The sequence below is a fragment of the Trachurus japonicus genome, chromosome 14, assembly GCF_045865225.1.
Source record: "Trachurus japonicus isolate A0001 chromosome 14, Traja_1.0".
Classification (NCBI taxonomy): domain Eukaryota; kingdom Metazoa; phylum Chordata; class Actinopteri; order Carangiformes; family Carangidae; genus Trachurus; species Trachurus japonicus.
Genome location: NC_140920.1, coordinates 11,617,968 through 11,645,922, shown reverse-complemented (window position 1 = coordinate 11,645,922; position 27,955 = coordinate 11,617,968). Strand labels below are relative to the sequence as shown.

Below are 27,955 nucleotides of genomic sequence, written 5' to 3'. Positions count from 1 at the left end.
ACTGGAACAGCCCTGTAGCACAGACTGTCCATAATTCATCAGCAGATGTAATATAGTTTGTGATCAAATAGATGAGGCAGTGATTTCGTACTCCTACTTTTTGCCTGAGAGTAAAACGATTCAAAATGTCACCACTGCCCTTCTAATGATTTATTAGTGAATAAAGTATGTAAAATACTGACTTTTCATCATGGAGCTGTGTACATGTGCACAAAAAGTGCATGAAAAGTTAACCCTCACGTTGAATCTGTAGGAAAAGGAGATCTGATGACAAGATCAAAACCAAAATCTTGTTGTCTGGGCACCACTCTTTCTTTTTCCATTTTAGTTGTCACATGGCCTTGCCAAAAAAAAAAAATCTGATGTCATCTGACCCTTCATACCTCAGTGGTACTATCCTCATTCTTTGCCTAAGCTGCACTATAAGGCTGAACTGTAGGTTTGCTGCCACCTATTGTCACTATTATCAAATATTGCTTGTTTTTCCATGACACAATGACTCACACAAAAAAAGAATATTTTATTTAATCAGAATCTGTGAGTGTATATGCACAGAGTTGTTGCTGTTTCTTGATTGGGTTCAAATCTAATAATGCATCACTCATTAAAAAAAAAAGGTAACCATAAAATATAAAAGCACCCAATGAGTTGGTTGCATAGTTGTAATGCAGTGATCAACGCATGATAGTGATGCAGACTCTGTCATTGTCATATCTGTTTTATAATAAACTCAAATAAGAATTACAATACGAGCCTTAGCCTGTTGTATTTTATAAGTCATCAACATGCAATACGACAACGGTAAAAACATGTAAAACTACGGTTTACATGCTGAAAAAAAAAAGGTTTTCTTTTTCTGCACCATACGAGGAAGATCTACATCTGCACTCCAACAAAAAACAGTTTGGTAAATGAAACAAAAAGCTATAAAAGACTGAACTCATGGTAAGGACACCAAAAGTAACATCAAACATGAATGTATGAGCTTCAGCATATTGAGAATGTTGAATTGAACATGCTGATATTGAAATTGGAGATATTATTGCCCCAGTTGTTATCAACAGGCCCCTTTATTTTAGGCATTTGGCTCATCTTCCTCAGCATGGAGGTGGCTGCCTGTGGTTGCCACGGGAACGCTGTCTGTGGCTCCCTGTGCTGGGGCAGAGCTCCTCCTACTGGACAGAGGGAGAGTTGACGTTACACCTCTAAATCGCACAAAGAAAATCAACAAGCTGCAGTCTCACCTCATCTCGTTGGCCTCTGCTGCTCTCACTGCTTTGTATTTCTGCTTCTTCATGGTGTGAGCGATGAACCACACGACCAGGACGATGAGGACACAGCCGAGCAGCGCGCCAATCACTGCACCGGCAATCACTCCATCTCCCACCTCTGTGGCATAAGTAGTTGTTTTTTTGTATATCAGTGGATTTTCATATTTCTTACTGACATTCCCAGAAAGAAACAAATAAAAATATGTCTTCATACCAGGACTCAGATCTACAGTGCAGGTTGAAAAGCCAACCACATTGGTAGCGTTGCACATGTACTCCCCGAACTCAAACTGGGATATGTTTCGGATTTCCAGTATTCCAGTTGTGGTTGCTGATGAAACAAGAGCACATGTGTGTTTAGAGATGGAAAGAAATGTGCTAGAATTTACCAGTACATCACAAACGCTCTCACACAGTACTCACTTCTTCCCAGCACAGGCCTCCTGGTCTTGGTCTGGTCCAGTCTGATCCAAGTGTACTTTGGTTTAGGACTTCCCTCCTCACTGTGGCAGGTCAAAGTCACCCGGTGACCCGATTCAACATCACCGTGGACGGAGCAGTAAGGAGTGGACGGCCTCTCTGGCACACAGCAGAGGGCAGATGGGAGGGTTTATTATGGCACTTTATATATTTAGTCTTTCAAATCTACTCCACATTATTATGACACACGTGTGTGCACTTAGTGGAAATCAATGACATTTCTCAACTCACTCCAGCGAGAGCTTTGAACTGAATTGATCGGCTCTGCTCAGAGGTTCAGTAATAGAATCAGTGTCTGACTGGGGCAACACAAGTCTCATCAGAACCTAATTGAAAATTTAGACACTACTGTATGCTGTGTAGATATAAGCCCAGTTATAAAATACAAGTGGTTACCAGCTGTTTTCTATTCTTAATGTCAGTGAATAACCACTGTCATTAGGTGGTGGTGTGAGAAACACTTTACTTAACTGTATTTAAAGTAAAGAAAATGTGATGTTATTGCATCAGTCAGAAGATGTTTTGGCAGGATTTTACTGGTTGAGATAGAGCTGTTTTTTGTTTTTTTTAATCTAAGTGAGGTAGCTCGGGTTCTGTTAGACAAATTTGTATTCATGTCAAGCAGTGTGACTGGTGATAGACGGTGGTTGTTCCTGCTGCCAGTGGATCTTTACTTCTGTTTATCTGTCCAATGACTAGTACATCAGAGTGATTCCTATATCTCAATAACTCACCTGGATGTAGCAGTGATCACAAATGCTAATGTCATTATTAGATTACTATTAGATTTCTTCAGTGTATCAGGATATTTTGTTTATTCAAAACAGGTTAAAAAAGTCACATCAAAGTTAAAAAAAACCCTGTGCGTATTCTGTGTGCCTTGTAACAGAGGAAATATGGTGGATTTGAATGTGTGGAAATGAAATCCTTTGCTTATTGTTAAACAAACAGGACGTCACGTATCTTTCCATTAGTCATCGTGAGGCAGGAAGTGCGTTGGGTGTGGCCTCTCTGTTCCTGTGGTGAGACTGAATCTATACTCATATTTCATGGAGTCTGCCTCCAGATCATCAGCCTTCACTATATTGATTGTGCTGTTTTTACGTCTTTGATCTCTTTTTCATGTATGTGTTCACACTATAACAGTTCTCACTGGGAATACACAACATGCTGCAGAGGGTAAAGTTTACACATATTTGTAATTTATGATGGACAGCTCACTCACACTCATTTGAATATTAACATAATCCAGTGTGACATTTTGTGAGGATGAAAATCATCTTTGATTGAGGGATAATCAGCATCAGAACAGCCATAAATATTCATTCAGGGACTGGAGTCTGTGTGTCACATTCACTGAAACTAACCTGCAAACATTTCCATAAAGAACCAGCTTAGGAAATACAAGACGTGTGGTTAGCATGCAGCAGCTGCTGATATATATTCTGTATGCAGTACAAGGATGCAGTCACAGTCCTACTCTAATTTCCAACACTGACAATGAGGAGACTGCTACAGTAACCATGGAAACTAGTGAGGATACCGAGGCCTGCAAGGTTGTCCTGGTAACTCAGTGAATGAGAGGATTCAAACTGAATATAATTCCCAAATCAACTATTCAGGGAAACTACTTTAATAAATTTGTTAATGTTACTGCACTGATAATAGATACAGAGATCTTGGATGTGGAAAGAGCACATTACACATTACTGAATATGAGGTGGCCTATTCTTCAGTGAAATGTTGCTGCTGTAATTCAGACTGTTTAGTTAAAAAGATACTCAAAAGTCAAGGAGTAGCTAACACAGACAAATATAACTCCTCTCTTTCATCAAGATTATAGAGATACAGTATATGAAAATGAATGAGTGAGCTAAATACTATGGGTTGAAATGTATTGACTGTGTGTTTTGGCGCTCCCTCCTCAGGTAGCCACACCCTGATGATCAGGGGAGAAATGGCTGTAGCACCAGCAGGACTTTTTTTGATTAGGTCTTGTTGACTTTCACTTATTCTCTGCTCATGTTTCTGGACTACACCCAGACATTTAGAGAAGAACGCTCACACAAAAACTTCTGCTTTCAGTTAAAGCAAATATTCAACTGATAAGATGTGGTCAAGGGCTATGAAATCCCCTAACGGCCACTGTGCAGGCTCACGGCGATTCTGAATATTCTGCCTTGTCTGACCTCCTGTTGAGACTGTGTGGATGCACACGCGTCAGTTAAGACCATTCACTTCTCATCAGAGTTTAATCATGAAAGACTGTGTAACTTACCAAGAACATTCACCACAATATTGACTTGAGACTGTCCGTCCACATCGGGGAAGTTGCGAACCTCACAAGTGTAAACTCCGGCATCTGCTGGTTGCATGTTGCTGATTATTATTGAGGCGTTTCTGGTCGTACTCGGAGAAGAAGGAGGCTGAATCCTGCCCGTGTAAGGGTCGGGAATTACATCCTCTCCTGATTGATAGTAATACACCTGAAAGCAAACAAGTAAGAAAATCAGACATGGTAATGGTGATACTTTACAAGTTATTGATTTCTCTGCTTTGTTAATTCTATAGTCACACAGATGGTTTGTTTAGGAGACATGACTGCTTTTCATTTGAAGAAAATAAAATCTCTGATGCAACAATCAACATGGTAAAATCATGTCGATGCAGTTTACAGAAATGCAGATCCAGAGTTCAGTGATTTCAAGTCAAGTCAGTATTAACTCAGTATGTAAGCTCAGTAAAACTAACTTGTTCCTTATCAATCAAAATAGAAAATTTAAGAAGTAATATATTAGTTTTTGAAAATAATATAAAAGTCTCAATGAATGTTTTTAGCTGAATTATGTCCAGTGGTTGGTAACATTGTTAACTTTGAGTGTTAGTCACTACTCATATTGTTGAATTAATTAGAAACCAGACCTTATCTGACTTCTTTGTTGCCTGAATGAGGTGTGTCTCCTTGTGAAGAACAGTGCATGAGCACAAAGTGTGTGTGTTCTTAGAAAACCTTCAAACTTTGCACTAAAAGTAACTTAATTAAACTTTGAAAATCCTCCAGCATTTTAAGTTTCTCTGACGAGATCCCATCCGGTAAAAATCCAGCTGCACTGTTGCATTTCAACAAACAAAAAAACCATCACATACCAAATTTGGTCCTCTATGTGTACTGTAAATAACACAAAATGAGACTTGCAGTCATTTATACAAACACTCTGACCAAGTGGACTGTCAGGAAGCCTGATGCTGTAGTCAAGCATGCTTCAAAGACAATAAATATACACACACTGGGCATAATCATGATCTGAGCAGCACAGTGTGCATCTATCTACCTGCTCTGGCTCCAAGGAGGATGATGGAACAAAATCCCACTGGATGGTGAGCCTGGCGGTCTCCGTAGTCGTAGTCACAAACATGCACTGGAGTTTGACGGTTCCACCCTTTGTAACATTCACATATTTCTGTGGCGTCGTGACCGTGATGAGTTCAACGCATCCTGTAAAACAACAAAATTCATCAAATTTAATCCACAGCCAAACATTAAAAAAAAAAAAATCAAAATCTCCAAAAGGAAGAATAAACAGAAATGTAGTTACCTATTATGCTTGAAAGCACCAACAAATGAAACATGGAGTACATCTTCACAAAATGTAGGAGCAAACTCACAGAGCTTCTTATGAACTGAACTCTAACCTACTCTGAGTCTGGTGTGCAGAACTGGGAAGAGGACAAAAAACTTTATAGTATGAAAGGCAAGGTTACAGTATGCTTGGTAATGGACTGGCTGATACTGTACATGTTGATAACACATTGTTTGCATACCCATGTTTGCCAGAGTGGGTGTGAAAACGCTGTTGTTATTCAAAATCTATCCATTTAGACCAATGATAATTTTGGGTGGAGGCAGATTAGACCCACCTGTTTATTTTCAGTGTATATGTATGTATGAATAATTTCATGCAGCTGATACAATGAATTTTTATTTAGTCATACAATTTACATTTTAACATATATGAAATTAAGTTATAGCCTGTGCAGCCTTGTGTGTGTGTTTCAGGTTGCTGACTTTTTATGGCAGGTTAGGACCACAGGGTGCTGTGACACTGATGGTTAATTCATTTTTCAGTGCTTTGGCAGTAGATTCACTACAGCTCATCACTCCATCCTCTGTCGTCTTGTAAGTCATTCTGGGTCAGGGCTCCTGGCAAAGAAATTAATGTAATTTAATCTCCACCTGGCCTTTATCGCTCGCCACAAGTAAGTGTAAGCCAAAGCACCGCAACATGCTGCTTATCACCGGGGAGTTCACTCCCTGGTGCTGCGTACTTAATAAAGGCAGTTTCACCTTTGTCGTCTCCCTTCGCACAGCGGAGAGCACAATGCTGACGGAGGGAGACAGTGAATCACACATGATTAATTGTCTATAATTACCAGAAGCTGACATAAGTGATTAACAATGTGAAAAATGTTGATCAGGGATGACTGGAGGGGCGAGCGAGGGAGGGGGTGGGTAATGTGAGGAGTGCAGGCCTGTAGAGCTCATTATCCTGAAGACACTTACGTGATAGGTGAGGAAGTGAAGAGATCTCAGTGTCTTTAGACTTTGTCTGAACAAAACAACATGTGTTGGCAGCTGTGGACAGAACTGTACGGGGGAAACAACAAAGGGCCAAATGCAGTCAACAGGATGAGTCATGGCTGAGTGATCAACATGAGAGACTGAGAGACGTTGGTGACGAATGAAGTTGCCAGTGTGAGTAAATAAGTAAGATGAGGTGGGGGGTGATTGAAGGGACTATATATTCTTATGACTCCATAAAGTCCAAATGGGAAAACTAAAGAGAATAAATAAAATCATGAATAATGCAAACATTTAGTCACCATTTGTAAAGGAGAATTATTTATTCTGACATAAGTCTGTTGTTCGTCAGATCAAGAAATATGCTCCACTCTTTCATGGCTCAATTTCTATTTCCTGATCAGGGCAGTTCACACTTTTTTTTTTATCTTGAAACAGTATATTGATATATAGATCTATTTCAGTGTCTTATTCCAAAAATATATAAAGAAAAAGACACTGAGCCCATGAGAGTGTTTCATCCTGTTTGCAGGCAAAACTCTTTGTGAATGAATTGTTGTGAGACTTCTTTATAAAAATCAGCCAGCGCATGTTTGTCTTTTGGGGGTTGTTACTTTTCTTTTTCTGTCTGCGTTGTTACATTTTGCCATCTCAAAATAACAGAGCATGAAAACATGTTTTGTCAAAAGAGATGTGAGTGAAACCATGTGCATGTAAGTGGAAGATATTAAAATTCTAGCTCTGTAAAGGCTGCACTTAGGCACTGTGGTGTGCTGAGCTAAATGCTAATGAGAGACAGTAATGTTAATATGCTCATGATCAGGTATAATTCATCATGTTCATCGCCATAGTTTAATGTCTTAACATGCTATAGCGTTTGCTTAACAGCACAAAACACTGTATGAAATTGTCAGTACAGTTTTGCAGGTATTTGGTCATAAAGTACTGTATTGGAAATGTGTCAAAAATATAAATTCAAGATATCACCAGAATCAGTGGGATTCATCCTCTGGGGACCATGAACGTCCATCATCTAATGCATGTTAAGATGTTTCAGTCTCAGACCAACCAGCAAATACACAAACCATGAATTTCTATAATAACAAATAATCTACATTATTCATTAGATACTAAATCACTTCTCAGCATGTTACACTTACTCTTAATTATATTCCAATCACATTAATGGCTCTTCAGTTATTACTCTGAGTGTGAGTGGAGGACCAGTGACGTGTTGGCCCTCCAGCATGCACAAACCTGAAGAGCCGTCTCACACAGCGAAATATGAAGGCTGCTGGGCGTGGAGCTGTGACCTGCTCAAACCTCCAGCAGGTTTCAGTGTAATGCCTCCACACGGACTAATTCATCCACCCACTACGACCTGTTTTTCCCTGCCAGCAGACCGCCAGGAGGTGTGAATCAGAATGAGTACAGTGGTATATTCTCCTTCCTATTTGACAGACCTGCCTGCACATAGTTTTTTATGTGACTCCCACAACATGTTATCAAGTATTTATGAACTGATGAATGTGGCACTTTTAGCTATTTATTTACTGGGCGTATTTGGAAGCAGTACAGTTTAGTTGAGATACTGAAAATGCTGTTGCTGTGGAAGAAAGCAGGGATGCAGTTCAGGCCTCAGCCAGCAGATGACAGGCCAGGCTGTTGGATGGTGAGTGTTATTGTGTGTATGTGTGTGTGTGTGTGTGTGTGTGTGTGTGTGTGTGTGTGTGTGTGTGTGTGTGTGTGTGTGTGTGTGTGTATAAGCTGTGTGCTGACGAGTGCTTGAGGCCAACGATGGCAACAGAGCCGAGAGCACCACAGTCCGGCTTCAGCAGGCCTCCCTCCTTCCCTCCCTCCCTCCCTCCCAACACCCTCTCCTCCATCTTCCAACTGCCTTGGAAAAAAAAATATAGGCCAGACATTTAGCATGACTTCACTTACTGTCCCTGCAGCTACCAAGCAACCATAGGCTTCCACTTAAAAAAAATACTGATGGTACGAAACCAAATCATATGCGAGAACAAGAGAACAAGAACACACCACCACAAACAACGTCAGCTGACTGGCACAGAAGCAAAGGTCTCCTTTGCATTGCATTTTTTTTTCTCTTGGCACTAAAAGCCAAACGCAGTGACACTGAACTATCATCTCACATTGGCATCAAATACAAGCATGAAAATGTGCTTTCACCAAGATTGACACAATTGCACAAATAAGCTCTAAAAAAAAAAAGCGTCACTGGCACTCAGAGACAACATCTGATAATTTTGTCATTTCTGAAATTCAGAGTCTGTCGTTGCAGAAGGTGACCCATCACAAACTCTGGAGAGAGGAACAGGAACAAAGGGCAGAGGAAAGAGATAAGTTTACATCAGCAGCCTGCCAGTGTTGCATTTCAGGTTTAAGCTTCATAAAGTGCCGGCAGTAAATTAAAAGGAACATACATAGTTGACCTGGATTGGCACAGAAAGTGTGACGCTTCCTCAACACATTATGTTCCCATATCCACTTTGTCTTAATGGTGTTTTTGATCACCTAAAATCTGTCCTCCAGTGACTGACTTTAGTCCAGGGAAGGTGCCAAAATAAACGCAGGCTGAGATTTACCAGAAAAATACAGTTTCATGTGTTTGACTTATGCACAATCTTCCTCTCCTTACTTGGCTCAGAGAAAGAATATACTTTCCATGTACAATACCCCCAAAGTAATGATTTAAAGTGATTCTCACAGTGCTTTCTCTCTACGTCTAATATAAAATACTGGAGAGACATTTCCGTGACTTAAAATGAGATCTTGTGCATTGATTTGTATTCATTTCATGGGCTTATGCAAATGTCGGAGGGCATTAACAAGTTCAAACACAGCCTATGTTAGCCATATACTATCAATTAATAGTGAAAATTGACTTTAACACTGGTGGCATGTGTGCACACCTTCTTACATTCATCAAACAATATGCAGTGTTCACATTTTCTCTGGTACATGTATGTAACTAAAACCTCATCTTTAGCTGCTGCACCAACACTCTCCTCTTTACTGTACCATAGGATTTTCTAAATGTTGACCCTGGGGGGGTGGTGGTAGGGTGGTGGTGGGGGAGGGGGGGGTTAGTGGTTCAGCCGTGGTCACATTGCACAAAAGAGATGTGTCTTAATATTTTATTAGACACATTATGTTTCCACTCTTCTTCGTCTCTTCACTCTCTTTTCAAACCCCCAAACAAGAACTCCATGGCAACGCAGATGAACATCCTGTAAAGCGAAAATGGATGGACGCACCGCGCCCCAGGAGAAGCATGGCTTGACATTTTATCATGTCAAAGATGATGCTTAAAGGATTTGAGATTCTTGTTTGGGGGTAAACCGCAGACAGACATATGGTAACTGTTTATTGACTGAATAATTGATGACTTAAGTGGACATTATCTACCCAGCAAGCCCAGGAAAACACAGCTCCAATGTATCTGTTCCCTGAATCAGTGGCATGCAAAGCCTTGATTTTTGTGCAGTAAAGTCTGACATGTTGCTTGAAATACTGGGGCGATTTTAAGTTTTGCATGAGCGTGGCAATCATCACATCCGCCAGTACTGACCTTTTATTGTCATATAATTAGCATAAGAATAAATGTTCCATTCACATCCCATAAACGCTGCATGTCAGCCTCAGTGCTTTAGTTACACTCAGTAATGTACATGACAGAAAGCACAAGCAGGTGTTCACAACCTCGAAGCCAAAGCAGCAGCTTTTTGACCACTTTTTTATCTCCACAGAAGAACAGCCATCAATTTCTGACCCATGTTAATGCACCCTTTCAATATTTTATGTTTTTATATGGAGTGCTGACAATAGAACATGGAAATGGAGGGCAAATTTTGCTGAGCTACTTCACCGGCTCTGTATCCATCTTCTCAACAGAGCTATGCACTCCAGTGCAGTGAGAGCCAAACCGTGGAAAGAAAAATGAAAACACAGGCAAATTCAACAACAGTGAACCTGCAGAGACAGTTCACTCCATCTGTTTTCCACGACAAAACGGAGGGGGACGGAGGATGAACCTACATGTTTTTGCTTCATACTGTTTTTGTCCTGTGATGGATATTATTCGATCTTGATGCAATACATTGGACATGTGTGACATATTATTTATATACCTCAGCTCTGCTCAAGGTGAACTCACTTAGCGGCGTAATCAACTGTCGAAGTGGCTGGTGGAGGCGACTGAGAGTAAATTAAAAGAAATCAATTAGGAGAGACAAACCTGTGCATTAAATCTGCCCTGTATCTGAGGGAGGACACATGAGGAGAGACTCATTACGCAGGACACAGCGACGAGAGCAGGCTAAGCATGATGAAATATAGGAAGTACACACAACAACAACCACAGCACTAAGGATTCAAACACACATGAAGGTTGAGGATACAGCTCTTGTTCTTACAGTTTACAGACAAGGGAAATGATGTGGGGTCACATTAAAATAAATAAACGTGAGCTCAGAGGCCAAAATAAAAGCAGCCATGGGCCCAGAATGGGGAAGCAGCTCAATTCAGGTTAAAACATAATATTGAACCTAAGTGATTTTTATTTTGTTGCTACTGTACAAGCAACACATAAGAACAACCCACAATCCATTTCCAGTAAAAACAAACCAATCCATTTCATCCCCTGGGTTTCTAACAGGATTTGTTTTCTCCAGGATCCATTAAAGGGGCTATCTGTAAGTTTTCTCTGCCACTGGGAGCAGGTGATGGGGACCATCCCTTGACATTGCATTGACAACACAAGAGGTTATACTATACATTCTCTGAGCAGCGCTTGGGGCAGATTTAGAGCTAAAAATAGCTGCTATAGGTAGGTAGCTAAGTGAAGAGATGGACTCGGATTAGCACGCTAACATCAGTTAGAGGGAAATACCTGGAGAAGGCACTGAGAAGAGTTACCACTGAGGCTATGAACACACTGGGAGCATGGTGTGAGCTGGACGGCTGCAGAACATGTCGGTTTTCATTTTGGCGGCCATGTTAGAGCAAACTCACTGTAGCCTGTGTGACACGTGTGTCCCTCATCTCACCGTTGCGTCACTTGATGCCTAGAAATAAAAATGTGTTGCTGAAATCAATGTCTCCTCTAAACAAGCAAGTAAACAGCTGTTAACAATAACATTAGCTATGTAGCAGAAGTAAAAACTTATCAATCGCTCTATTAAATATGATTTAAGCTACAACCCCATCAGGTCAGATGCAGTTTGTTTTCCAGTTCCTCCGTCAGTGATAAAGCAGTAAGCTCGTATTCCCAACAAGCAACTTTTTGTGACCTTTTCACCTCGGTCTGGCATTGATTCTGTCCACATGTTAACATCCCCCGGGTTATGTGTGAGACCTTTGTCATCCCATGGAATCAATAATTGACCTCTGACCTCAAATCAGTCCTGTTAATATGTGTTAATTTCTGGTATTAATGAAGCTCAAGAGGAAGAGTAATTGTAGGCGCCGGTCAACATAGGGTTTTCCTACATACATACATTACATGCCATTGTATCCAGGATGCATGGAGATACTGTGTTATTTTTTAAACTAAACTATTTGTTACAGTAACAATTAGGTGTAATCATTTAAATTGTTTTATATTACTTGCAATTGTAGGCTACTATTGTTTGCTTTCATTATAGAACAAATATGGCCACCAAATAATTTAAGTTGAGGAACAATCCTGACCTCAGGTTTTTAGGTTCATTTTAGGTTCAGATTTCTATATGTACAGTACATTTGAACATACTGTAGGCTATATACTGGAAATTTAAAGAACAATTCTTCACTCTCTTAATGCTGCTGCTGTCTATACTTGCCCCTGTGCATTATTTATAGTAAAACAGCTATGTCTCAAAAAAGAACTGATATGGAGCAGAAAAAAGGGGATGTGGGGGAAAACAAGTATGGGGTAGGCTGCAGCTATTATTTTAATGGTTGCTAAGATGCTGTTTTGCATCAAAAAGGTTAGGCCTACAGCCACTATCCAGTGTATAGCAGCTTAACCCAAGGGTCTTTCTTTCTTTGAATATTTACAATTCAGCTGCTTTCTCTTTTACATCGGCCAGTCTCTTGCCTGCTGATGTCAACACCACTGTGGCAGCAGATGTGACCTCTGACCCTCCTTCGGCCTCTGTGGCGTCCTGTCTCTCAGCAGCCAGTGCATGCAGACCCTGGTTCAGCTGTTTCACTACATCTTCCCTGACCAATGGTTGAGAGGTGGTATACACTTCAATGGTTGCATCGGGGTGTCTGCAGTGATTTCAAAAATATTTGTATGTGCTCTCAGAGTCAGAGTCTCTGAACTGGTCCTCTGGTGAGTCTGATTCACCTGCAGAGAAGAGGCAGAAAAAAGATGCAAATCAGTAGGCCTATACAGTATGTATCAACAGCAAAAGTGACAGTAATTGACTTGTGATTGATAGATTTATTGAGATTGAAGAAAATGAGTTTAGACCTAGAAAGACTTACCAGTTCAACCATCCTGTCATGGATGCTCTGCCACTCTCGGTTCTCCAGGCTGTGGATGAAGGTCTCTCCAGTTTTAAATTAAAACTTCAGGTCCAGTTCACTCGCTGCGGCTGACGCTAGGCCGAGTTACAAGTATCAAGTAAACTAGATTAAGATAAGCCCAGATGAGGACAATCTTTTAAAACATATATATTTTGGGTTATATCAAACCCATGTTGAGGAAAAACTAAAAATCTGAAATTTTGAGGGTAAAGTCATAATATTATGAGGTCTAATTTTGAGAGGAAAAAAGAAATAACATTTCAAGAAAAAGTTATAATTTTCCTAAAGGACTGTCCTAATATTATGAGAGTGAGTTACTGAACTGTAACTAACTGTCCTGACTGCACTGGAAGAACAAAATGTTCTTTCCTTGCTCTGATATCAGGTGTAAATCATGTAAATTGTCCAGGGTAAAATAAAAGAGCAATATTTTATTTTGAAAGGGGCTGAATGAAAGGGAAGAAGAAGCATAAATACAAAGATCCGATATAATACAATACTATATGTATTACTTTATTAATCTCTAAAGGGAAATTCATTTGTCTGGCCATTTGCGGAATAATTAAATGCCTGATGGCTGTAGGTACAAAGGATCTTCTACTGTATAGCTCTCCATCCTGCAGCAAAGAGAGAGAAGTCGTCCATCACTGCCTATTTTTTTTTTGGTCCATCAAGGTGTTATGAGGTGGATGATCCGAGTTGTTCAGGATGGCCTCTATCATCTTCAGTGCGCATACAATAGATGTCTGTGTGTTAATATTTAATGTTTCTGCATCATGATGGAAATCTGAGATTTCTGTGATTCGGACATTAAAATTACATGTTACGTTTCTGCAGAATAAGACTGTGTCCCTGATGTGTGTGTGTCCATAATAACAATAATAAAAAAAAATATAAATATTTTCCATCATGTTGTGTAAATGTCACACACTGGTAATAAGTGTGTGATAATAAGGGACACACCCACCTGGGGGGAGGCCAAGATTTTTTGAGAATTCAAAATGCCAACACACAGTTTTTCATGTGCTTATAACCAAAAAATTAGTAAATGTCAAGGATACCAAAAATGAAACCTAACACCGATTCACAATTAGTTTTAGAATAAAGTCAGGAAGAGACAACAGCATGGGGCCACAGGTCGGACTTGAACACACGATGCTGCAGATGAAGTCTGAACAACACAGAGCTCATCTATCTACTGCTCATTGATAAACTTCTCCAAAACACTTGCAGCTGTAACTGGTTTGGTTCAATGTTACGGTATTGAGGAGATGACTTACAGGTACAGGTACAAATTGCATCCCATGCTCATTCAATACAGGACATCGACCCACGTGCTCTTTTTTGACCAAAGGGTCAATCACATGGAGACAAATGATCATTCATGCTCACAGTCACACCTACAGCTAACTTGTCTCTAATTGACCCAACCTACATAGAGAGGTCATACTGTAGATTCAAACCACACTAACCGCACCACTGCACCACTCAACAAATGCATAAAGTTGCACCAAACACTGTCTGGTGCCCACTCCGTTACCTGAGTTTAACACAATACACTAAACGTTATTCACCCTCCAACAGGCTTTTAACTGAGGATGTTTTAACTTGTCACAGCAGCAGCAGCAGCAGTACAGGTGTGAATAATAAAATGAATGATGGCTGGAGTCCATTTAGCTGCTTTAGTTTCAGGGTCGGCCGGCTCTGTCACACTGTCATGGTGCACTGGAGCACTTTTACTGAGCAGAGGCATCAGTAACTCATCAGTCATTTGTGATGCGCGCCGGCTTTTCCTTCTGTAACAAGTCAAACTTCTCCTTAAAAATACAGTAGGCGGGGGTGGGGGCTTACCAATCTGTAAGAGTGAATAAACATGAGCTGGCTGATTGGCCTGGTTTCCAGTTGTAGATGTATGTACCCTCATAAATTTTACCATCAGCAGGCCAAAACTTTCACTTGACCAATTATTTTATTCATGACTAAATGACCCCCGTCAGTCTCAACTGCACTTTGTTTTAGGTAGCTAATGATAGCATGCTAACATGGTCAACTAAGATGGTGACTATTACACCTGCTGAACATCATCATGCTAACATTGTCATATGAGCACATTGATGTTAACATTTAGCTCAAAGGGATTCTAGTCTATATTTGTATTGCATTAATCAGTATGGGTTTTTGTGCATCAGGATTTCTAGGCTAACAAGCCAGGGAATGAAACACAATTGCAGATTTATCTCTCATGCCTTGGTCTCTGGTGATATTTCCATACAATAAGTGGCCATTATAAAACTCATTTGAACTTTGCTCTGCAATAACACCGGTAAATTATGCATTACCATCACCCTCACCCGAATCTTCCCCCAAATCACCGTGTTCATGATGTGTGTAGACTGTGCACCCGCATGCTTGCCTTGTTTCTTTTACTGCTGTAAATCCTATATGTGGCACACTGAGCTGCATGTGTCATTTGTATGCATGCGCACCATTTACACACGAGGCCTCAGGTCCTGCTTGTGGTGACAGTGAAGCATTAGTGTCTGGGGATGTCACTGCTCAAAAATCGTTAATGAAGCGAGGAACTGATGACTCTTTAAAGCCATCAATGCACAATTAACAACACACCACCATGTGTTGAGTTTGGTTAAAGACTCATTCACTATTTTTTTCTTGACCATATAAATAACAAGTGCACTGATATTCACATATAATTAAAGAGTCTTGCATTCATTCATTTTCCAAACTGCTCACTCTGTTAAGCTGGGGGCTGGAATCCATCCCAGAATGCACTGGGTGTGAGGCATGCACATGTTGCCGGTCTATTACATACAGTAGCTAACACACACATAGACAGGCACATTCGCACTCACATTCACACCTACAGGCAATTTAGCGTCTCCAGCGAACCTGACTTGCATGTCTTAGGACTGTGGAAGGAAACTGGAGCAGCCAGGGGACATCCACACAGACACAGGCCGAACATGCAATCTCCATAGAGACAGGACACACTCATATACAGTATACCGCAGTATAGAGCAGTTAGCGAAAGGTGAGGTTTTTGTGCTCCACAAACATGACTCCCGCAATCCCATTTGATACTGAATCTGAGTGCCTTAATAATCCTGAGTTTTGACTTTTGATTGAATTATTCACACCACAATTTGTGCTTTTAATCACGGTTGGCTCAAAACTGGGACAGAGGTTGCATCCATTGCCCTCTAAACCACCTCTTGCTTAAAATCTATAAAATCAATGAGCTGGTTTTGGACACCACTTCTTTTTCCCTCATGATTGAATGTGTATGTAAAAAATATTATTTCAAATACTTTACTGGATCATTACTGTTTTGCAGCACAGAGGCCGTTCTCTTCACCTTTGCCGCATAAACAAGCCCCAAGTGGATCAGGCAAAAAAAAAAAAAAAAAATCCAAATATTTTGCCATATATAGTATCATGTCCTCAACCAGGACAAAAAGTCTCCACAAAAAGTTTCACCTGCATCTGTCCTTCTGAGAAAACAAATGAATTATCTGGTCCTTTACTGATACAGAGTCCTAAAACTGCCCCAAACAGACCACAGTGCTACAATTTTCCAATCTGTACTACTGAGTATCATTTTGTATTTGCCAAATATGTAAAAAAAGAAAAAAGAAACAAAAATACTGTTCATTAGTTCCTGAATTGAAAAAGGGGCAAATATTACACTTGTCAGCAGGAGTCACTTTGCGTCTTTATTCAGGAAATAGGGTATGAAAGGAGGTATATTCTCATAAACGCGCAATGTTTTGTAATCAAATCAAAAGAAGACACTCTTGAGATTTCTTAAATTTTGTTTTTGGACTGTCTCCATATCCAACAGTCCTTATCAAAAGCAAGACCCCAACTAAGAGGTGAGAGCTCTGTTAACAACCTGTAGTAGCAATGGTAAATACCTGATTTGATCCTCTTATTTTGCAACATTGTGTGCTATTTACCTTTTGGGGACTAATATATATATAATTAAATATGAAGTCAAATGAAACAATGTTGTATATTAGTCCACAAAGGGCAAATGAAAAGACATTAGCTTTCTTTACTGTATAAGCCTTTATTTGTAAAAAGTCTGTTGTTTGAATGATAACCCTTTTTATACCACATACTTGAACACCTTGTATTTGTAAAAAACACATTTTGTTCAAACACCTAAAAAAGCTGATTGACACTATAACATTAATTTGCACTGACAAAAAAAATACAACTTCATACTACACAAATGTTGATTCCATGAGTACTGATACTCCAAATGAAATCAAACACCATATTAAACAACTGAATCAAATAAGCGCTCAATGTGAACAAAACAATTACAGTACAAAAACCAAATGCATTTTTCTTCCAGTGCCAGTATATCGGATGAATTACATTTCCTTCTTATGATAAAACAACAACAACAGTAAGAATAACAATCCATAACAAATGCAACAAATACAATAAATCAGAAATGAACACAGAAATGAATAAAATCATTTACTAATTTATACTGAAAAATAAATGGGCTGTTGGTTTTGTGGGCTTTTTTTTTTCTTTTTTGTTGCCAATTTTTTGAATTCTTTTTTTTTTTATAAAGTATTGGAAAATCTTTCTCACCTACTGGTTAAACATGACAAAGTCTCCCTGCTTGACTCTTTCAAAGAGGGAGGTATACTGATGTGTAACTGGGAATCAGCACAGCTTCTTGCAAATATCATCATACATTAATCGACAACAGACCATAACCAGAGGCAACTTATTAAAGAGAAAATACAGGGAACACCCACTCAGTGTGCAATCACATGGCTTACGTTCAGATGCTACTGGTGAGCATCCTTTACATCCTTTGTAGTTGAACGGCGATTGATGTTGATGCTTATGCTGAACCTGATAAAACTACCGCATGCACTCGGTGCATCTATTCCAAACTGCGTGATTTACAGTAAATACATTTGTAGAAGTACATATTCATGATTCATAATGAATCACACCATGTCAACTTCTACCGTTACATTTTTTTTTTCCCCCTCCAGTTTTACAAACAGTTTGTTTCACAAGATTTATAGAGCTGGCTGTAAAACAAGTGCAATTTGAGCGTGTAAACACTGGATCTTTCTTTTCCTGGCTGTGGAGATGACTCAGATGGTGTGAAGTAAAAATATATGAAAATAAACCTTTCAAAACTCAGGTCATGCAAAACAAAACCTACAAGGTATACAAAATAATGAATGCACCAACAGAAAGCTCTTCCAACAGTGAGGAGTCTGTCAGCCGTGCTCTGGATAAAAACTGGCTCACATGGTGGTGGTGGTGGTCCACTCTTTTAGTGGAGGTCAGCCTCAGTGCTAGTCACACAACAGTTTTGTGTTCACAGGCTCAGCCCATGTTGCATATCTCTTTTTTTTCTTTTCTTTTTCTTTTTTTGAGGGGGATGGTGTAATCCCAGATGAAAGACCCTAACATGAAGACTGGAGTCAACAGGGACTAATATGATTTATAACTTTGTCCAGATTAGATCCAGCTGGTAATTACGGCAAGATGTGAGACGACATCTAACATGGCGCTTTCCCCAAATATCAAAAAAGTGTTTAATCACATTATAATACTGGGTTTAATTCAGCTGAAGAGAGCCAAGAGACATTTGTGGAACTGTCAGTCCGGGAATTATTTTTCGACCGTCATTAAGCTAAATGCATTTAGTTCAGGTAGATAACCTACACAGATTTCTGTTGGTAGTGTAAGTGAGCAGCTACACTTAGGCAGTCAGCCGAGTGCCTCCATCAGGAGCACACGTAACTGTCTTATTGAGGAACAGGAAAGAACATCCCACTCGCCTTCTTAAGGCAACCCTGCTCCTCTAGCCTCTATAAGCCAGCTAGCCGAACATGCCTTGAAATTTTCTAAGCAGATTTGTGGACGATAAAGTGATTTGTTGATCGCTGAGGTAAACGCTGCAGGTGCACTGTGCTGAAATCTCCTGAAGAAAAAAAAAAAGGTTCCTTCAGATATGGTTAAGTGGGAAAGCTTGGCTAGAGGATTTCATTCAAGACAACACCATCCCATTTGCTGACAGTGGGGGGAAAAAAAGGCATACTGTAATTCCCAGGAAAACCTTTGACAGGCTTTGTGTTCGCCTCATTCCTACACGGGTCCAAGCTCAGAGCCACCAGAAACTCCTTCACTGTCAGAGGCCTTTGCGTTGATTTCTCCATTATTTTGTCCACACCATGTATTTCTTGTGTTTCATTTTTTTAGGTTTCGTTTGCAGAAGTATGCCAATGCTAGAGAAGCTGTCCATGCCATTAGCAGTGAGGCTAGCTGGTATTACGAACTGCCATGTTTTTGTTCATGCATTAAGAACTATTAAGTGAAAGATATCATATTTACAGTACAATTCACATGTAATTACACATATACACTAGAGGCAAGAAAATTCACATTGAAATCAGTTCAACACTTTTTTTTCTCCTCCTCTACTCCTTGAACATGTGTGTCAAAAGAAATGTATTTTCTCTCTTGAATAAGCAAAGGTCCTAAAAGGAAAAAGCATAGGACAGAACATCCTCACAGCTTTTGGGATGAATGTGCTGATTTCATGTCCAGAAAGCAGGTAATACATGTTCTGAGTGAAATGAGTGGTGAATATATTTACTGTGAGCATGCTGCTAATGTTCCTCCTGTGTATGTTTGGAGTTCTTTAAAGATATGCATCAGCTATCTTAAAAAAAGAAAAGAAGAAGAATACCTGAATAAGCATGTTTGTGTTCATTACTGTGAATAAACATATCTCAGTGGGAATTTGATAATTATTGTACTAATGTACTATAAGGTTGCTCTATAATTGAACATGTACCACTGAAAATACTAAAATTTAGAGTTTCCGTTTATTCCCATATTATTGTTTTGTGAAACTAGTAGCATCCTCTGGCCTCATAGTCTGACTCAGCTCTTAGGAAAGATCCATCATATTGCCTTTGAACAGTTTGACAAGCTGTTAGTGTGCAGACCAGGAAGAAATGTTGAAAAAAATATATAAATAAGTGAGTTATTTTCCCATAAACTCTCATTGCTTATCCACTACTCTTCCCACCTTTCTTTATTCTTGTTTCTTTAAGAACGTTAAAGGACAGGTCTGCCAGAAACATCAGTGTGAATGTGCACATCAGTAATCAAAACCTCGAAAAAGTGCCTGGATACACTTGACTCAGACACCACAACCCACATCTAACATCATATACTTTGACACCAACCATGGAGGAAATCTACGCTACGGGAACGCAAACTGCAACATCAGCAAAAAATCATCACAGTGAATCATAACTAGCAATGACGTCACTGGAGCGGAGCATCTCACATTTTATAAACTAGAATTGCAGCATACATATGAGTTAAAGGGGAAACTCTACCAACTCCACAACTGCAGTGAGGAGCGTATGTTAATAAAAAAAAAAGTTAAAAATAACAAAAAATTAAATAAAATAAAAGCTTTGTCCATAGGGAGCTACATGAAATCGAACCAACTGCCTAATAACCTGTCAGTGTCGGGTCTGAAGACTACAAGTTAGAAAATGAAAAGGCTCGAGGCTACATTAGCCGCTTCCAGCATGTCACACCTGAATCCCTCACAGAACTGTAAAGGGGGTGGGAGGGTGGGGGGTGAAGTTGCATTGTGGGTAATGCAGGCACAAGATTTTGACAAGAAAGAAAAATGAGTGGGATTTTAAAAAAAAAAAAGAAAAAAAGGAGAAAGACATTATCTGGTTCTGCTGCATCAGTTTTGATCCTTTTTGTTTTAAATTGTCCGACTGTGTCTTGAGTGCAGTGATGAGTTACTGGGTCTTCACTAAGCTGGGGAAGGCGGCATGTCGAGACAACTGATGCTACTGTTTTCAAGTTCATTGCATTTCAGTCTTCAACTCATTTCTATTTGGCAACTTTTCCAGAACTTTGACTTTGTGTGCTGCATCACATGTGCCACTATTTTCTCTATGTATCACAGTTACACCTGCTCCAGGAGGAGGTCAGATTTGGACCCAGAGGCCATTTTCTCACAATGTTCGCTGCTAATTTAGCTGGTTGAGGCTCTTTTTGACTCATCATCACGTTTCACATGAACAAACAACAATTTCAGCTTCGTCACATTTAAGACTAATCTCTATGTTTGGCTCAAACATTTGGACTCACAGTTGACTGAGAGACAGACGACAGATTGTTCGGCTGCAGACATAAGCATGAAGCTCAGCTCAGTGTGTCTCCCTGTTTCTTTCGCCATCTTCCTGCATGTCAAGTCAAGGGGTGATCTTCTTTTTTTCCTTTTTTTTCCCATTTGCTTCTACCGAATGTAACGACAATGCATAAAATGGAAACAAAGAGAAATACTACAGTCTGGCCACATCACTGTACAAACTTCACTATGACTTATGGAGACAAATTGGTTTCTGATCAGTATTCCTTTTTGAAGACGTCTTATGCATACTATGCCCAGAGGGGAGTGGATATTTCTGATGATAAATTGATACTCCAGCTAGGCCATCTTCATCTCGTAACTCTGCAGCCCCTCCATCTCCCTCTCGTCCCTGTGTGTTTGTGCACAGCATATGCCAATTCTCCCTCTTGTATTACTTTTGTATATTTCTCGGGGACGGCGCTGCGCTCGTATTCTAATGAGTCAATCACTTTCCTGCTGGAGGACTCAATAGCTGATTTGGTTGTGTAGGTTTTGCTCAGCGCCTGTTGCTCCCAGTAGGGCCTGTTTGTGCCTGAAGTGGAGACAACATCGAGGAAGATGCTGATCTGCACTTCAGCTGGAGCTAAACAGGCATGGGAGAGTTTAAATATATACAGTATGTATATATTTTTTCTCTCCTCTATCTTCATTATCATATCTAATGTCCAGCTTCATGGGCGCACATCCCAAACTTTGTTGATTCTACAACTCTTAAACACTTGAATATCCAGTCTGATTTTAAAATACATCAATTAATATAAAATCTAGGTCAGACAGTTTTTCTTTCCCTTTGGAAATGAACCTGAGCGCTGGAAATGTTGTGTGTGAATTTGAGAGCAAAACAAATCAGTAATGCATATGGATTACAGGCCTTTTGGTCGTCATTTGAATTCATGGCTATTTTTCACCCGCAAAGATCACTGTGTCCTCCCTGACCGGGCTGACGATACTGATCCTCGGGCTTCAGAGCGTTTGTAGGGTGGCACTGATTTGAGTTTGGGTGTGAAATGTCGAAATCTCTCTCTTTCTTCCCCACGTCGACTTCTGCCCAGTCGAATAATCCTGCCCTCAGAAACTGTGACTCCAACTCTGAAGAAATGCTTTACGAACAAAGAAATACTGTATACTGATTGACAACTGGTCAAACTGTGGGCGGATATGTTGACTCTTTCTGAATATTATACATGTTCTCACATTGTCACTGTGGAATAATTTCAAACGAATCACAAAAGCGATCCCCCCCATGTCCTTTTAGCGTAACACGAAGCAGGATATGACGTCAATGAACTCTGCATCTAAAGAGCATGTGAATCAATCAATAGGAGGAAAGAAACAGTACAAGTATACTTTCATGAGAATACTGAATGATAAAATGTACATAATGTTTTTTTTTTCCCCAAACAATCAGAATGAGTAATGCATACCTTTGACTCTTTTATCTCATAATGCCCTAGCTCTAGAACATCTTCTGACACTCTCTGAAATCACAGTATTTTTCAAAACAAAATCATATCTACAATAATCAGCATTTGTTTTGTTACCCATAATGAAAAAAGGACCCCCTCCCTCCATCCCACAACCCCCCTTAAGACATGTGTCTAAAAATAACATGAGAAGAGAAAGTAATACAAGTTTTGCGTCGACTCTGGGCGAGAACGCGGCGGTCAAACATCCCATCCACACGGCTCTCTAATGGAGACCATTAGGCCAGAGCTGATGTCTGATAAAGAGAACGATATCACTTCAAAAAACCCAAGGAACAACACATAATCCAAACAAGGTTGCTGTACATTGTAGAACCGGAGATTTTTTCCGTGCATGTTTTCCATGGGTGGATGGGTTGAGGGTGCGGTGGGGCAGGGCGGGGTTTGTGTGAGAGTGTGTGTCTCTGTGTGTGTGTGTGTGTGTGTTTTCGTGTGGGGAGGTGGGGTGAGCGGTGGGGGGTCGGGGACAGGGAAGGGGGAGTGAACGGAGCGAGAAAGAGGGAGGCTGGGTGTCAAGGATCTCACAGCTGATGCCTGAACAGACAAGCCACCACTGATTTCATGAGCTGCGGTAGAGGATTGATTACAATAAGTATCAATAAAAAGTCAATGGGACTCTGAGACATCTTTTCTCTCTCAAGAGCTTTCACTTTCTCTTTTTTCTTGTTTTTTTTTAGCAAAAATATCATGCAGTCTTTAGTTCCAAAAACCCCTGGCGGGATCTCTTTGTTTGTTTGTTTGTTTGTTGTTTGTCGTTTGTTGTTTCAGGAGGAAAAAGAAACTCAAAGCCTTGAAATTCTTCTCTCACAATTATTCTTAAACATTCAAGTCATCCTATTAATATTTTGTACAACAGAAAGGTCCTTCAGATTTCACACGTGTATATATAAATATAATATATAGAAATATGCATATACATATGTTCAACTTGTATATGTGTATACATATTTTGGAACTGTATCAAAGCCAATTTAATGTGCTCTCAAAATATGGCCCATGATTCCTAGTGGGATGCACATCAATTCACATAGTACAACCAGTAGACTAGGTTGAAAAATCCAAAGGTGATAGGGAAAATGACCCGGGACCACTTGTCAATGGTGCTAACATCTGAAAGGTTTGGGATTTTCAACTTGAGCTTGGAGGAGCGTCGTCTTAGCCGACAGTTGGCCCGGCTCCGCATGGCGCTCCGATCCAGCGAGTGGTGGCTGAAGCCGTCTCGGGGCGCCATTGGCTTCCTGAATTGGACCCCGGAGCTGTCAAAGGACATGACCGAATTCCGAGAGTCACTGACGCTGCTCCCCACGTCAGAAGGCATCACTTCGTTGTTCATCTCCAGTGTGGTGAGGAGGATGTTTCCATACGCGTCCACCTGCGAGGAGTCGGGATAAACACTAGGAGTCAGTGAAGGGGAAGAGTCAAGCAGTAGCCCCCAGATTCCCCCTAACTATGAGTATTATATTAACCCCCCTGCCCCATACCCCAAACTGTCAAGCTAAAGCAAAATGCAGGGATGATATGGAATGTAATTTCTTTGCATGCAACAGAGATAGTTAACCAAGTTTCTTTAAACAGAAAACTACTAGTGAGTTAATCATCTGATTTTAATTTCTAAATACATGTACCCCAACTTTTCTTTGTTCCTCGAGATACAGATTTCTTCGCTGTGTAAATGACCTGAAGGTGTTGGTTTGATACGGCGCGGAAATGGAGTCCTTGCAATGTGAAAGAAAAATGAAGAGAACATTAAAACGGCTATAAAAATACTGGCAAATAAGCACATTTTCTTAGATTTACACAATGCATAGGACATGGAGTCAACAGGAACAACTTTGAGTAAGCATAGCATTTAGCACTTCACACACAAAAACCAGGGTCAGGGAGGGAGGCTTCATTCGGTCTGACTCGTTCGGCATTTGCCAAAGACAAATTGTTAACGTGCCAATGCCTTCTCATCCCGAGCTTGCAAAGTTTTGTCTAATTTGGTTGGAACACGTTAAACTACGAGGAAGCAGAGTGAGAGTGAATGAAGCCTACAGCATAAACATAGACAACAACCTAAATAAGAAATGAGAATGTTTACACCACTGTTGAGCTAGATGAATCACTATCTCAATGAAAAAGCCTGTGCTCGATAAAAAGCAGTCAGTGCTTGAGGGAGAAGCAATGGATGATGGCTGGTGAATGCATATTGGGCTGTGGTGGCATCAGTATGCTTCTGGAAGATTACTTCAGGGAACGCTGGTATATGTGTCGTTGGATTAAATGACTGTGGCTTGAAATCTTATGTGCAGAACATAGTTGTGTTTTTTACTTGAACTCTGACTGACACACAGAAGTAGAGTCAAAAGAGAGGCAGCAGACGAAGTTGCAAACCTGTTCCCTCAGGCGCTTCTCTTCGTATCTTGTGCGCTCGTTGTTGGCTTTGTTCAGCCTCTCATTGATTTTCTTCTGTTGCGCAGGGCCCCGGCCAAAGAACACGTAATTTACAAAGGCATATTCAAGCAGGGCCAGGAACACAAACACAAAACAGCCCATGAGGTAGACGTCGATGGCTTTCACATATGGGATCTTTGGGAGAGTCTCCCTAAGGTGGGTGTTAATTGTTGTCATGGTAAGCACCGTTGTCACACCTGAGTACGGCAGCACACACAGAAACAAACAATTCAGCATCAGACAGAAATGGCACTGAATTACACTGAAACATTTTCATAGACACAATCTGACAGACATTACTGTACCTCAGTGACATAGCATTGCATAGTATAGCATAGTATAAATGGTAGATTGTAAAAAATACAGTATTTTAAGTTAAGTCCTGCATAATGTACAACAGCTTTACCAGCCAAATACACCAATACCAGCAGGTGTTACATCATCACAATATTATATTATTATTACTATGGATTTTGTTGTTACATCTGGTTGTCTAACAACCTACTTTATATACTGTTTCATTTACGGTAATTGTTTGTTTGTTTGTACTAAAGTGTGAATCTGTAGACTATCAGGTACCTGAAGGTGTGGCATTAATATTTTACTTTTAACTACACTTTATCAAACAGTAAAGATTGGAAATACTTGTCTATAATTTAAACATTCCCGAACTGTAAATACACTTCCCATACTAGTGTATTATGATAACATCTGTTATTAAATCGTTAGCTCATTTGTATTAGTGATTCTTCACCCATTCTTTTTATTCTTTACAATGCTGGCACATATTTCATGATGCAAGCATATATTTGTTAATAAAACATGTTTTCTTTTTTACTACAGTCAAGTTCAGTCTGTTATTATAGATATTATAAACATGGTACATTTTTTGTTGGCTTCTGTGTGGTATCTTAAGGTAGGTGAGATGTATTTATGATCATCATTGGATTTGAATGGGAGCAGTGAGGAGTTTTAATAAGGCAGTGGTGGCTGTGTCTTACCCAGGGCCACTCGAGCTGCAGAGGCATCATAATTGATCCAGAAGGAGACCCAGGAGAGGATGGTGATCAAAATGGAGGGCATGTACGTCTGCAGGATGAAATATCCAATGTTCCTCTTAATCCTAAAACTCAGTGAAAGCCTCGGATATGAACCTGTAACGGAGAGCAGATGGAGCGATAGTTGAGAAAAGAGCAGGGCACGAGAGGAAAGGGGGCAAGAGTTCCAAACTCTGCACTTTGACAACACGCAGGGTAGTCATTTCTCCATTTGTTCAGATGGAGCACTTAATTTCCCCAAAGCGATGGATTCCTTTCCAGGGACAAGTTCGATTCCAATTAAACATGGCAGAAAGTCGCAAACACGGCAGATTTTTCTGCAACCCCCTATCTCAGCAGGCAGCTCCAGCATCCCACTGAGAATTGTCACAGAGAGCTGCTCTGCCTTTCTTTTGCACTTTCTCTGTCCTCTAAACATTACCAAAAGGGCATTTTAGAGGGGCATAATTGCAACGCGTGCCTTGCCATTACACTAAAAGATAGAGAGGAGTGAACAGAGTGTGGTTGTGAGGTGGCAAGTCATTCGATTTGCGCATTTTTTCAGGAATTTATCAGCTGTTTGTGCCAAGGCATTAATTGTTCCTTTGATTGCACTTTAATTTAAACAACCACAGCAATACAATACTGATGCAAAAAGCAATATAAACATCTAGACTGGACTGGATCCTCCAGCTAGAGAGATATGTTTCAGGTTGTAAACTATACAAATTGCTCTAAATAATAGTTAAATTCTGTTGTATGTACTCTATCTAGAGTTTTTTGTCCAATGTGTCACCAAAGAAAAAAGACCTGCGATAAGTGTGATGGTTTTAATCTAAAAGGCTGTTTGCCACGAGCAACACACAATGATGAATGACCTCATCATCTCCAGGTTCCTGTAAATCTTTTAATGAATCAATACCTTAGCATACATACTTCATCAAGCCTGAGACAAACGCCTTAGATCACCCAAGTACTTTGCAGAATAATGGTTGCAACAAATGTTCACAGATTTCATTAAACTCAAACATGAGACTTACACTTGCGTTGTACTTTTGCTGCGTGTGACACAAAGTTTTTAAATCACCCAGACAAACATCTTCTCTCGTGTATAGAGACAAGAAAAAGGTGAAAATAGGCACAAAACCTGTCAAAAAGTGCAACTGTCCAAAATGTTAGACCTAATAAGGACTTTTGAGATCACATAATCTGTATATACACTGTGCTGGACTGGACTTGAAAATGTTCAATAAAAAGAATCTAAAAAAAAAACTACAACTGACTTGGCGCAACTTCTTTCCTTTTCTTTCTTTTACAGTATATAACCCTGACCCATGTATAGCCTACATACAGTATCTAATTAATAGCTTTAAGGGATGATAATTGGCGTACACATTTTTAACCTTTACAGTAGCTTTTCACTGCAGAGCCAGGCTTGCTGTTCCTGGCAGTTACTCTTTACACCAAGCTAAGCCATTCAGCAAACAGACATCTCTCTTCTTATCTGATTTCCAGAAATGTCAAATGATTCCTTTATGTAAAATTCACAATATCAAAATCTGGAAACAAATTAAGTATGAAATTCTGTATTATCTGTTGGCACTATGTCAAGTAATGCATGACAGAGGTGAGTTAAATGTACTGCCATTTGAAAATTGATCAGAGAAAATACTAAATATCAATATTCCCAATTATCTTTTAATAGAAATACAGGAGATTGCATCATAAATACCGGTAGTGATGATGAATTACGTCAGTGAAAAGCCTCAGTTACTGTAAAGATGGGTGTGTGAGTCAATGTTTGATATCTTAGTTCCACTCTGTTTTATTTATTTTTTTATGTCAGCTCACATTTTACAAATATGTGGAAATGGCCACCTACAATCTGCTGC

The 27,955-nt window shown here is 39.9% G+C and overlaps 2 protein-coding genes across 3 annotated transcripts in view; both read right to left on the bottom strand.

The window, feature by feature from the left end:
• Nucleotides 1–503: 503 nt before the first annotated feature.
• LOC146974329 (V-set and immunoglobulin domain-containing protein 1-like) lies at nt 504–5,507 on the bottom strand. Its single transcript, XM_085797515.1, has 7 exons — nt 5,348–5,507; nt 5,084–5,247; nt 4,030–4,237; nt 1,695–1,850; nt 1,486–1,602; nt 1,245–1,389; nt 504–1,172 (listed from the first exon to the last, which is right to left on the bottom strand). The coding sequence occupies exons 1-7, from the start codon at nt 5,388–5,390 to the stop codon at nt 1,076–1,078; spliced, it is 930 nt and encodes a 309-aa protein (XP_085653641.1). The 5' UTR covers nt 5,391–5,507; the 3' UTR covers nt 504–1,075.
• A 17,739-nt stretch (nt 5,508–23,246) lies between these two features.
• Nucleotides 23,247–27,955, bottom strand: part of gabrb4 (gamma-aminobutyric acid type A receptor subunit beta4) — a 48,503-nt gene continuing 43,794 nt past the window's right edge. Inside the window, exons 7-10 of one of the 2 annotated variants that reach the window (XM_085797511.1) lie at nt 26,028–26,180; nt 24,967–25,223; nt 24,216–24,305; nt 23,247–23,962 (exon numbers count right to left, since the gene is read on the bottom strand). In XM_085797511.1, the coding sequence (XP_085653637.1) occupies nt 23,609–23,962; nt 24,216–24,305; nt 24,967–25,223; nt 26,028–26,180 (854 nt within the window). In that variant the 3' untranslated portion in view covers nt 23,247–23,608. The remainder of the gene's footprint in view (nt 23,963–24,215; nt 24,306–24,966; nt 25,224–26,027; nt 26,181–27,955) is intronic. The other variant, XM_085797512.1, reaches the window with a different exon arrangement.

What these genes read in the sequence shown, in the direction of transcription:
- LOC146974329 (XM_085797515.1), bottom strand. Translation starts at nt 5,390, where the DNA reads ATGTACTCCATGTTTCATTTGTTGGTGCTTTCAAGCATAATAG. An exon ending in TATTGTGGTGAATGTTCTTG is followed by an intron (nt 1,851 to 4,029) that starts GTAAGTTACACA and finishes GCTGTGTGCCAG; the next exon opens with AGAGGCCGTCCACTCCTTAC. An exon ending in GAGGCCTGTGCTGGGAAGAA is followed by an intron (nt 1,603 to 1,694) that starts GTGAGTACTGTG and finishes TTGTTTCATCAG; the next exon opens with CAACCACAACTGGAATACTG.